This window comes from Fistularia commersonii, chromosome 18 (genome assembly GCF_037954325.1).
Source record: "Fistularia commersonii isolate RoL2024-O1a breed Wild chromosome 18, RoL_Fcom_v1.0, whole genome shotgun sequence".
Taxonomy (NCBI): domain Eukaryota; kingdom Metazoa; phylum Chordata; class Actinopteri; order Syngnathiformes; family Fistulariidae; genus Fistularia; species Fistularia commersonii.
This window is the reverse complement of record NC_141301.1, coordinates 14,317,690-14,330,208: the sequence shown is the minus strand read 5'-3', so window position 1 is coordinate 14,330,208 and position 12,519 is coordinate 14,317,690. Positions and strand designations below refer to the sequence as shown.

At 45.2% G+C, this 12,519-nt stretch overlaps 1 protein-coding gene across 1 annotated transcript in view; it reads left to right on the top strand.

The window, feature by feature from the left end:
* The window catches only part of LOC147224512 (uncharacterized), a 96,073-nt gene that overhangs the window by 3,234 nt on the left and 80,320 nt on the right, over nucleotides 1–12,519 (top strand). The window contains exons 3-5 of the mRNA XM_086164276.1: nucleotides 3,471–3,538; nucleotides 3,636–3,719; nucleotides 5,283–5,403. Coding sequence (XP_086020402.1) covers nucleotides 3,471–3,538; nucleotides 3,636–3,719; nucleotides 5,283–5,403 — 273 coding nt within the window. The remainder of the gene's footprint in view (nucleotides 1–3,470; nucleotides 3,539–3,635; nucleotides 3,720–5,282; nucleotides 5,404–12,519) is intronic.

Genomic DNA, 12,519 nt, shown 5'->3' with positions numbered 1-12,519 from the left:
GACCGAAGAGAAGATTATGGATGTAGCAAGAGAGGATATGAAGGTAGTTTGTGTGAGAGAGGAGGATACAGAGAACAGGGTTCGATGGAGAAAGTTGAAGGGAAAAGCCAAAAGACGAAGAAGAAGATGTATTTATATATACCTATATTTTAGCATTCGTTGGTGAGTCTTGCAGGCGGAACCCCAAAATCGTTTGAGCGATGATGACCGTCGGGAGCTTCTCGTGGTTCTGCGTTAAAGAACTCCATTGTTGAACACAATGTACAACGTTGTGCTCGATGTGTGACACTAACCTGCACCGTTTGTTGTGGTAACCAAGGGGTGCAACCTCAGTCTGTTGGATTCTAAAGAGCATAAACCTGAGAGTAACTTATCCTTGACTCCGATTGTGACTCGAGGCGTAAGCTGAAGACTTCTTCCGGTGCGTTTGCCACGACATGAAGATTTTGACAAGAAAGAGACGATTCATTCATTCATTGACCGTAACTCTACTCCTGCACGTTAGCTTTCCCCGCTCCAGCTTTGGTTCATCCGGAGGTAGAATGGTTGCTTGTCAACTCTGAGAAACACTAATGGAAATTTTAGTGTCTTTTCTCCCCTCAGAACGAATTCAGAAAATTAACAGTAATTCTAATGTATTTCTTTCTTTTTTTTTTTTTTTTTTTTAACCTTTTAGTGGCCCTGAAGGGAACCAGTGTCTTTTGAGATGAACTCCTTAAGAGAGCCGGAGTTAACCTTGCATTTGGAAGCCTGGGTGATGTCAGCCGGTTCGGCGTCCTTTACAGTAGATCAGCCTTGCAGCTTCACCCCACGCCGCCTTCCCTGATGATTGCGCAGATGCTGCCGCATGTGTGTGTGTGTGTGTGTCGACCCCTCGCGCTGCCATCTGATCTGCACGAGTCTGCACTCTCGGTCAGTCAGTGTTCACGTATGAATTTTTTATTTTCAATTAGGCCCGACTGTGTTTTCCACCCGTCTCCTTTCGTCGCCCTGCTCTCCACTGCCGGAGACAGTTTGAGTAGTTTTTAAATAGACAAGGTCTAATTTTCCCTCCATTAAAAAAATAAATAAATTAAAAAAAAAAAAAAAAGATTGTATCTCTCGTAGCCGTGGCGCTAATTGTCTCCCAAATCATGTCATCAGATTAGCACATCAGTTACGGCTGCTTTTCTCAGCAGGGCGTTTCTGCACCCGGGGAGCCGGGCAAAGGACTAAATGTCGACTTCCATATTACCTCCTGGATGCAGCGTGCATATAAATTGATTTCCAATGTTACAATTAATGAGCATTTCCAACTGCACAGTTCATCCCCTGATCAAACATTTCCCTGAGCTGATCGTGGCCCGTGATAGGGCCGTCCAGCCAATAGCCTGATGCGGATGCACCAGTGCCTTGCCAAGCATCACACGGATGCATGTGTGTGTGTGTGTGTGTGTGTGTGTGTGTCTGCTTGTGCTCGCAGGTGTGTTCCCACCCCCCGCTGCACAGTCGGGTGTGAACTTGCGTCACGCGCTCGTACACGTGTGGCACTTTATCTAACCGGGGGGATCACACTCGTCTGAAGGGCAGAAATGCCCGACCATCTCTAACTCGATGATTAGAATTTCGGCGTGTGTGTGTGTGTGGATGTTAACGCACAAGCAATCGATCTCTTTGATAGAACTGGGACTTTGGAAAAATTAATATTTTAATAAGTCATCCATTAAAGGGCACTAGACTTTTCGCTTTTAGCAGTTTTTCTTCTTTTTCCTCGCTCTCTCCCAGTTCTTGGGGCGCTTTTCGCCCCTCCTTTTGTCAACATTTCAAAGCACCTCTATTTCAATGTGAAAATACATGCAATCAAACTGTTTACACTCCTAATAGAGGAGGATTTCTTTTAACGCTCCCGCTGTGAAGCCATCATGTGCCGCGAATTTATTCCGTTATGTTCTTATCCTGTCATCAGCGTCAGTCATATAGCTGTCTTGGCATTTCCGTGGCTCTCGTATAACTTAAGTGCATCGCGGCCCGTCCAGGCGCCCGAGGTGTTATGGCGAGTTGTAAACACACCGAAGGTTGGGAGCCGTGAGAGTAAATAACGGCGGCGGCCGCAAACAAAGACGCCGACACGAGGAGCATCAGGTGATAAAACTCCGATTGTGCGTGAATCAAACCTCGCGTCCGTCCCGCTCGGTCACATCATAATGCAAATTAAAACTAGAAAAGAATCAATGAAATGATTCATCCTCATTTGATTAAGATAAGCTCTATTTCTGCTATTTCATGTCCCACTTGTTAACGCAATTGTGTAGAATGCTTAATCCCTTCTGGAGTCGTGGCTCGGAGATAAAAAGACCTTTAGAAGATCTGCCACGGCGCAGCTTCAGCTGCTTCCATTCAAATGGACCTCATAATGCATGTAATGTTACGTCAAATGTGTTTGGTCACGCGAAAAAAACGCTGATTCAGGATGTAACAGAAAGTTACAGCGGCTGAGAGAGGAAATTTTTGGACCGTGACTCTAAGACGTTTCACCGGAGGGCCAATCGAATGACATCCATCCACACGGTGAACTGTGAAGGACCTTCAAGTCCCACCATCGGAATAGAAAAATCCAGAATTCTGGCAAATCACTGCGTTTCTTCTCGCCCTGGAAAGAAAAAATCAGGAGAAAAAAAATCAAAGCATTTTTTTTGGCCAGTTTTGGACATTTTTAAGCAATTAATATGTACTTTAACTTTAGTTTAATTTTAATTAACATCACATGACATCAATCCTAGATAATGAGACATATAAAGATTTATATTCATATTTATTTTACTTTTTTGATTTTTTTGAAATTATAACTGTCACGTTGTTGTGACAAAGGAATTTCCCCTATGGGGATCAATAAAGTTCATGTTATCTTATCTTATCTTATCTTATCTTATCTTATCTTATCTTATCTTATCTTATCTTATCTTATCTTCTACATAAGACAAACTTTATTGATTCCCATAGGAGAAATTCTTTCATCACAGCAGCCAAACGGTCAGTGTCAATAAATATGAATATAAATATAAATAGAGACAATTAGAAAATAGCTAAAGACATTCACAAATAAATCGACAGCGAGAGAATAACAACAACAACAACAACAACAACATCAAGGATAAGAACAGAATGGGAGGATTAAAAAAAAGACAGTAAGGGTGAAAATAGACAAATAAAACTAAACAACAACATAAACTGAGTGATAATCGCAATGACTGAAATACAATAAATAAACAAAAATAAGCTGGATGTGAACGGGCTGAAAAACGCTTCACCTTCTCTGGATAATGAATGAAAAATTTGTTAAAAAGCTGTGTGTCTGCTGGGTTCTGGCGTCTACGGAAGACACAACACGCGTGGGCGTAAAAAAAAAAACAAGCAAAAAAAAAAAAAAAACAATTAAAACCAAATATAGCAGCGCGGCGTCTTTTAGAATACTGAATCTGTTGTTGTTGCAGGAGCAGGTGAAGAGGTATCATCACTACTGCGGCCACAGCGGGGGTCAAGCCACGGCTCAGGCGGAAAGGTACGTCGCCTCGGATTCCCACGCCGCCTGAAAGAACCCGGCTGCTGCTGCGGGTTCTCACCGCGTTCTTCTATTTCCATCTCCGCTGTTTTCGCAGGAGTCATCCTCGAAGGAACGAGGAGGACGACGACAATAGCGCCCACTGCGGCGAGCAGCAGCAACTAGAGGTCAAGGCTATTGTGTGAGTTTCTTTTTCAGATTTTTTTTTTTTCCTGTGTGTGTGTGTGTGTATTATTTGAGGAAATTAAAAAAAAAAAAAAAAAAAAGAAGGATTTATTTTGTTGCTTATTTTGGTCGACATTGAACGTGATCTGCGTGGCGCAGATCAATCCCGCTTTTAATTCACTTTCCCGGCCGATGAGGTTCGAGGGAAACGTGGCCAAAGTGCACATTTGGGTCGCTGAAGCCGTCCGACTCCTTTTTTTAACGGCCGCCGACGTGTACGCGCTGGCGGAAGGACAGCTCTCGCCTCGGGCGGCGACTTACTCGGAAAAGGCAGGCGCGGAGTGGAGAAACATTGTTTCTGTGTAGAGGTAACATGATTGGGGTGTGAAGAGGTGAGACGCAACGGTGGAAAGAAATATCGGCAGGAAGTTACGGAGAGGGAGGGCGGCGTGAGAGGCGCAGGAGGTCAAGGAGAGAATAAAACCCGGAGAAAGCGGGGATGAAAGGGAAGCAAAGGGAGGGGGGGAGTTGGTTTTTGGAGCTTACGCCTCTTAATTCAATTTGTCCCATTCTGGCTCAGCTGTCTCTTCGCTCCACTGGAGGTGAATGTGTTTCTCCGTGGGGTAATTGATGCCGCACTCCCTCCCGGACCCTGGCGTTAGGGTGGCTTCGGGATGAAAGAGAGCCTGCAGTCTGTGGAGGTCAGGACCAGGGACGAGATTTGGAAAAAAAAAAAAAAAAAAAAATCTACAAAGTTGATGAAGAGAATCTTGGGAGGAAGCTGTTTTTTTTTTTTTTTTTTTTGGAAATGGCAAGAAATGATGCAAGCTGAGCAAGAGAGTGAAACACGACGCAGTGTATTCTGATTTTCACCTACTTGCCTTCCGGAGAAATCATCAAACCAAGTGTTTGATCTGTATTAGCCGAGTCGAGTCCGGTTCGATTTTTATTTATGCGGCTACAAATCGCGACGCTTTCCGGACCACACTCCAGAAACCCCGGCATCCCGGAGGGAAGCAAGCACTCGGTGACAGCGGCGAGGAAACGCCGCCATCGAGAGATGATCTATATTTGTTTTTAGCAGTGACGCTAACTGTTTCACGCTAATAGCCGGAAAGATACACAAATAAACCTCCATATTCATTAAAGAAAGAACAATGGTGGACGCCTGGGGAGATGCCGCAGTAGATCAAACCACACCCCCTGACAACAAGGACTACGGAGAAGATATGAGAAGATCTCATGCGGTGATGAAGTGACGGGAGGAGGAGGTGCATCATGGGAGATCCCTCAGCAGCGCGAGCCGACGGCAGCGTCGCTCGGGGGCCGACCAATCACAAATCACGTTACTCTCGCTGTCGAAAAATCTTCGCGCAAAGCCGTTCCTCCATCTCGAAAGGTTGAGTAGAGCGGAGATACTTTGTCGATCCCGAAGGAAATGAAGGTGTTCATGCGCGATGCAAAAAACATATCGCGCACGTCTGCATACATATAACCGCTGGCTTTGCAGAAAATAAAATGATAATAACAATCCAACAAGGTTGGAAAAGGTCACCTTTTTCATGTCATCGACCCGCAGGATCCAGCGCGCCTGGCGTGCCAGCATGTCCGGCAAAGGGAACGCCACCCGCGCTCACGAGCAAGAGACGCCGCTTCCCGGGAACCTCCGGGATCCCGCGGCGACGACCGACCTCTCCCAGGTAAGACCGCGGAGTCGAGCCGACGGCGAGGAATCTGGATCCGTAACGCGACCGGGATGTTAATTACCTGGTGATTAAATGCATGGATGAATAGACTGCGGATGAAAAGAGCAGCGAGGAGGAGGAGGAGGAGGAGGGGGACGGTTTACCTTCGGTGTCATCCGCGGTGGCGCGCAGGTCATATCGGCGGAGGCGGTTGAGATGCCAACTGGCGTCGTGCCCGGAACTGTAATTAGGCGTTAATTAGGTAAATATTCGGAGCCGGTTGATTGATTAATGAAGTGCCTCTGCACTCGTCTGCCCTGGTTTCAGCTCCGCCCCCTTGCTAACCCCTGCGCCTTCCCGGGGGAACACAGGGGAGGATTAAACAGTGTTCACGCGGCGTGGCAGCCGCACAAAAAGAACAAAACAAAATGAAAAACAAACGCTGTATGAGTAGCAAATAAACGGTAAAAGAGGACACACACACACACACACACACACACACACACACACACACACACACACAGAGCTGTGTGCTCTGCTGCTCCAGCCGCGTAGTAATCGAACTGAGACTTGTGAGCTTCCTGCCCACGCTCTATGCAGAAACTCAGCACAGAGCCATGATGTCATGTCTGTGCGCACACACACACACACACACACACACACTCACAAACACACGTGCACACACACGTTGTCTGCATGATGCATTTTTTTCCCCACTTTCTGAGCAGCACTAGCGGAAAGCCAGGTTCCCTCGGCTAACAGATGGGCTGGCGTGTGTGTGCGTGCGTGCGTGCATGTGTGTGTGTGTGTGTGTGTGTGTGTGTGTGTGTGTGGGTTCTTTGTTTTAGGTTGTTTGTTCTGCTTGAAAGCACGGTTGTTCATTAGCGCTGCAGCAAATGTCTTCTTAATTGAAAAGTTGCTGTAACTTAACAGACAAGATAACGGCTCACTCAAACCGCCAGCCTGCGTTCTTCCACATTAATACAAAACAAAAACAAAACAAAAAAACACGCTCTCATGATGGTAAATGTTGAAATGGTTACATTTCACCACGTTCCAAATGATATATCTTACCTCCTCTCATTTCCTTTGGGTTGCTTCCTTCAGCCAATCAGCTTCCTCCATCTAGGCTTCTCCTCTGCATCCTCTTCTTTCTCTTTTCCTGTCCTTTTTCCTTCCATCCGTGAAGCTGGTCTTCCTCCAGACCTGCTGCCCAGCAGCTCCAACCTCAACGTCCATCCACCCTGACCTTCCGTGTCCAAACCGTCTCAGTGTTACTTTAGATCCACAACATCTAGCAAGTGTCGTCCCTCTGATGGACTTCCTGATCCTCCGGGTCCTCCTCGTCTTCTTCTTCTTCTTCTTCTTCTTCTTCTTCTTCTTCTTCTTCTTCCCTGAGTGTCTCCAAACCAACATGGCTGCTCTCGCCTCTGTTTTCTCCACCTTTCCATTCATTCCTCATGCTCTTTTATCACTCCGGGAACGATTCATTTAATATTCACACAGGAAATCCCATGGAATGTTTCCAGAAACGTCGTGCAGATATTGCATTTAGGCGACGATGGAATGACAGATGTTTTTTCTCAGTAGTTCCTTAATTTCATTTTTTTTGTTTTATTGTACTTTATTAATCCCTTGCAGGAAAGTCCTCTCTGCATTTAACCCACCGTGGATGAACCATGAGCAGTTAGCAGCCATATCGTGGCCCCAGGGGAAGCAATAATAATAATAACAATAATAATAATAATGATAATAATAATAGTTATAATAATAATAATAATAATAATAATAATAATAATAAATGAGAATAATGATAATGATAATAACAATAATGATGATGATTGTTAATGATATTTTATTATTATTATCATTATTCTTATTATTAATTTTATCATTATTGGTAATAATGATAATAACAACAACAACAACAGCAACAATGATAGTGTAATAATAATAATGATGATGTATGACACAAGTTCATATTATTGGGTATTATTATTATTATAATTATAATTATTATTATTATTATTATTATCAATAATAATAAAAATACTAATACTACTACTACTACTAATAATAATAATAATAATGATAAATATATTTAAAGAGCATTTTCCATCTCGGTTGGCTTAGGTTTTAGTCTGGTATTTTCTTTGCCCCTTTGTTTCTGAAGGACAAACATTCTGGGGTAAAGAAAGAAAACAAGAAATCCATATTATACAGTGTGCCTATACACGTGCACGTGTGTGCACACACACTCACACACACAAGCACACACACTCATGTAGCTTGGTGGATCTTGGTTGACTTTCTGCCCGGTACCGTACAGTAAGGGGGAAGGTTCGAAGACACGTCATGCATTTTTCATGGAATTCGGATATTGAACGGGATTCACGCACACACACACACACACACACACTGCAGCAGCAGGCACTTAGGTCCCCCCCATCTTGTTGTTTGGGGAAGAAAAAAAAAAGATATAAATCCCGGCTCCACAAACTTGGGTATATTTGTATGTGTAGCCTTGGTGGTCTGACGGCCGCTGTGGGCCGAGACTCAGATATATTGCAGATCCAGCGAGGGGCCGGGCCTTACATGCCCTGCTCCGGTCATTCCCGTCCCGCTGATCGTAAATCAATAGGTCTGACTTGTTCAGAACATGTTGCCGCTGTGTGTGTCGGCAGACCTGCAGGGTTAGTTGACTGGAGTGTTAGAGAACTGATCACAACCACTGGAGGCTGCATGGCTTTTCTGTTATATATATATATATGTATATTTTTATTTCAAAGCTTAAACATTTCAGCAGTGCAAAGCCTTCATCATCTCAAAAGATATATAAATAAATGAAATTCAGATATGCTGATTTCTGGACCGCATCTGAGATTGTGAATATTCACTTCAAAGAGCGGCTCTTACTAAAAGACTTGATTTGCTTTTTGCTAAGAGACGGTGTACAACACTCTCGCTGTTCCATTAAATATGAGGCTACTGCCAGGAAATGGTGCGGGGATGGTATTAGAGTATAATGACAGGAAACACAGGAAACGGCTCGGCTCGTGTGAAATAAAATAAAGCTTGCAGATTCCCTCGTTGCAAAACGGCTTGAGAAAAATAATATTTGTGCAAGATTTAGCCAAATATTTAGATGAGACTTGATGTTCGTAGCTCATCAGCACCTGCAAGAAGCACAGAGATTTGTGATTCTTAAATGCTTTTATTTGAAGCCGCTGCGCTATCTTTTAAAAAAAAAAAAAAAAAAAGGAAACTCTATTTTTATCCTGTTATTGTTTTCGTCCCATGTTTATTTATATTCATATTTATTGCTATTGTCGGGCTGCTGTGACACACGACAAACTTATCATAATTTTTTCCCCATGATAAGATAAGATAAGATAAGAACAACTTTATTAATCCCGAAGGAAATTGTTGTGCCAGAATTACAGAAAATATAACAGTAATAAATAATAAAAAGAAAAGGCAGAATTAGAAATAAAATAAACTATAAACTATAAACTATAAAGTGTCTCAGTGAAACTGTAAAGTGTCTTAGTAAACAAGTGATAAAAACTATAAGTGTCTTAGTAACAAGTGAGGTAAGGAGTGCACAATAGTATGATAAAGGAAAAATTGTCGTGTACTGTTATGAAATGAAATATTGCACAGTTCTGAATATTGCACAATATTTTGCAACGTGGGCGGCGCAGCGGAGCAAGTTGCTAGGTCTCTGGTTTGATTCCCACAGTGTGTGTGGAGTCTCCACCTTCTCCCCGTTCCTGGGGATTCGTCCCAGAGTCCCAACACATGCAGGAGGTTCATTGGATTCCTTCGTCGGCCGGACGTGTGAATGATGGCGGCAGCTCTCTGTATGACACGAGAATGAATGTACGTCTCTAAATATGGCCCGGTGATGGACGGCTCCGGGGTGAACCTCTCCTCCCGCAACCCCTGCAACCCGGACTGCAGGATGAGCAATATAGATGTTGAATGAATGAATGTTGCAATACCGTGGTTTCTCGCTGAAACTCCACCAACACGTTGAAAGTTTCTCCAAACAGCAAAGTCTGACTTAGATGTACTTTATCATTTCCCTGCAGAAAAGGAGGATACATTCTTAGAGGTTTGCAAGACCGTCCTGCTTTGTTTGTTTTTTTTTTTTTTTCTTTGCCAACCATTTTGGCAGCCGAAATTGAATTTACCAATCCAATTCGTGGATCAATCGGACTATATTTGCCATCATATTATGCTTGATGAACCGTCCCCAAAAGTCAATAATGAAGGATTGGGCGATCCGGGAGAAACCCTGAGTGAGGAACGAAGAAGCAGCGGCGTCTCGGCTCGGACGGCCGATCCGGTGTGTGTCCGCCGATGTGTTTGTCCGCCGATGTGTTTGTTCGCGGGCATTGATCTTCCCCCGTCATGTGACAAGTTTCAGTTTCTCTGGGATCCCGGGGGGGGGGAGGAGGAAAAGTGTTAGTGTAAGCATTCCTGCAGCCTGCGTGGGCGAGCGCTCTCTCATCTCTCACGGCCGGGAATCCCGCAAAGGGAACGACGGCTTCATCCGTGCTTCCAACGCCGTGTTTGCATGTATGTACGGATTCAACATCCGCACGCCTCCGCCCCCCTCCCTCCCCCTTCTCGGCAGACAGACGCTGAACGGATTACTTTTTTTATTGGTGTCAGTTGGCGACTCATTGGAAATGAATTTATATACTTCTGCACCGGAGTTGACATCGATCGGGTTTAACTCATTTAATAGCCATGACATTTGTGTATTAGCTTATTTACTGTCAAAACAGGCCCGGGCTCAGCTGGCTTCCTGAGAGCACGCTAACTCTCGCATTTGTATTCGTTACGGACGAAAATGCAATTTCTACTGGAAAATATTAACTGGATTGGATCTGAGTGCACAGTCAGACATGGACCTGCGAGAGGGGAGTGACAGGATGTTGTTTCGAATAAACAAACAAAAAAAAAAACCCACAACGTGTAGGTAACGTGTGTGTTTTCTGAACCACCCTTGCTATAAATTCACAGATTTTGTTCACTTAAAAGTCTTTTTCCACATGAATCGTGATCCCTGCAGCTGAAATCCACGCACACGCAAGGCGATGTGGCCTCGGTGACAGAGCTATTCAGCTATTATAACTTGGAGAGCCTTCAATGACGTAAGCCCGCGCACGACCCTCGCGGCAGACCTCTTAATGCCTCCACGAGGACGCCGACCGTCGGAGGAAAAAGCGATTTCGAGCCCCCGTCGATCCGTTTGTTCGTTTCTCACGAAGTCTACAAAGCTGTCGTTGCTGTTTCGAGAATCTGTCTGAACCCGAGCCTGGACTGAATGGTGAAAGGATGGGAGATGGTGGTGGAAGGTGAACAAGAGGAGCTTATTTTTTCCCTGCAAATCTCCAAACAAGTCTAGAAGGGGAATATCCATTTGAAGAATCATGAGTTCATTCACATTCTTCGAGCGGCATTTGCTGATCGAGAAGCACAGAGAAGGTCAGAGGGAGCTGCTCTGTTCTTTTGTAGATCAAGAAAAAGCATACGACAGGGTATGAGGATGTCTAGAGTGGCAGGCAAGTATGTCAGACTGGTGCAGGACATGTATGCTCGCTGTGAGACAGTGGCGAGGTGTGCTGTAGGTGTGACAGAGAAGTTCAAGGTGGAGATGAGACTCCGTCAGGGATCAGCTCTGAGTCCCTTCTTGTTCGCAGGGGTGATGGACAGGCTGACAGACGAGGCTAAACAGGAATCTCCATGGACCATGATGTTTGCAGATAACGTGCAGTGAAAGCAGGGAGCAGGGGGAGGAACACCTAGAGTGGTGCAGGTATGATCTGGAAAGGAGAGGACTGAAGGTATGAGAGAGACCCAAGTGGAACAGTGAGGTTATAGGAAGTGGAGGTGAAGAAGGGTGGAGGATTTGAAGTACCTCAGGGTCAACAGTCCAGGGCAATGGAGAGTGCAAAGTGGAGGTGGAGAAACGTCATCAAGCAGGTCGGAACTGCTTGACGGTGGTGAGACCAATCATGCTGCGTGGTCTGGAGAAGGGTTCGGGTCTGGAAAAGCCCTTCACGTCGATAATCGCCGCCTCGGTCGGACACTGAGAACGCGTAGTGTTTCACTCACAGCAGCTCGGCGGGCGGAAGCCGGTGGAATCAGTGACTGATTGTTGTTCTCCCATCATCACCCTGCCTTTATTATTTGTTCGCGATGAAACGTCCCGCGATCTCCCCGCACGCTGTTTTTATCACCGACCTCGACTTCAGGATCTGCGGTACGTGAGAGCGTACGGCCACCTGACCCGTCCATAAAACCAAGCTTCACGAGAACCATTGATAATTTAAAAGCCCGTCGGGAAGATGTCTCGGATTTATCCCTCTTGTTAAGCGAGGTTGAGAGAGACGGAGATGAAACAGGGCGGCTGATAACTTCATAAGGCGTAAGTGAGCTAAAAGGCGGCGAGAGAGAACGCAGAGAAGATGTGGATTTTGGACTTATAATAAGAATAATAACTGCGTTAGAGCCTCGGTGGGCCGACGTTTGTGGGGGACGGCGGCGTCGCGCTTCTTCTTTATCACGCATTTCCCTCGAACCGCGGAGCTGAAGACGCACGCCTCATCCGGGAAGGAAACGCCGCGTCACGTCGAAAACGCTTCATGAGCACCTCCGAAAAGGAAAGGAGAAAATCAATGAGGATGGCGAGGAGAAACGGGCCGGTTAGATCTTGATCAAGACAGAAGACGGAAGCGAAGGCGAGCGCGGCGTCCTCAATTGATAGATATTGACCAAAGGTTCTTAGCTACGTGTCTTCATATATATCAATGCTGATTTGGTCCAAAGCCTTTTAATTGCTTATTTGTCTAGCGAAGGGGAAAAAAAAAAAAAAAAACGCTATTCAGCTGACATTACTTAAACTAAACAAGCACGAACAGACATGCGCGCTCTCACACGCGTCCAACGAGCACATATATCCACTCAAAGTACGAGACGTAAATCTGCGGCGCTCCTCTCCGGGCCATCTGCAGCGGCAATAACAACCCGGGACCTGCGGCTCGGCGCTTTACTGCGCTCCTCGCACACACACACACACACACACACACACACACACTTCACACCATCTTTTCTTTT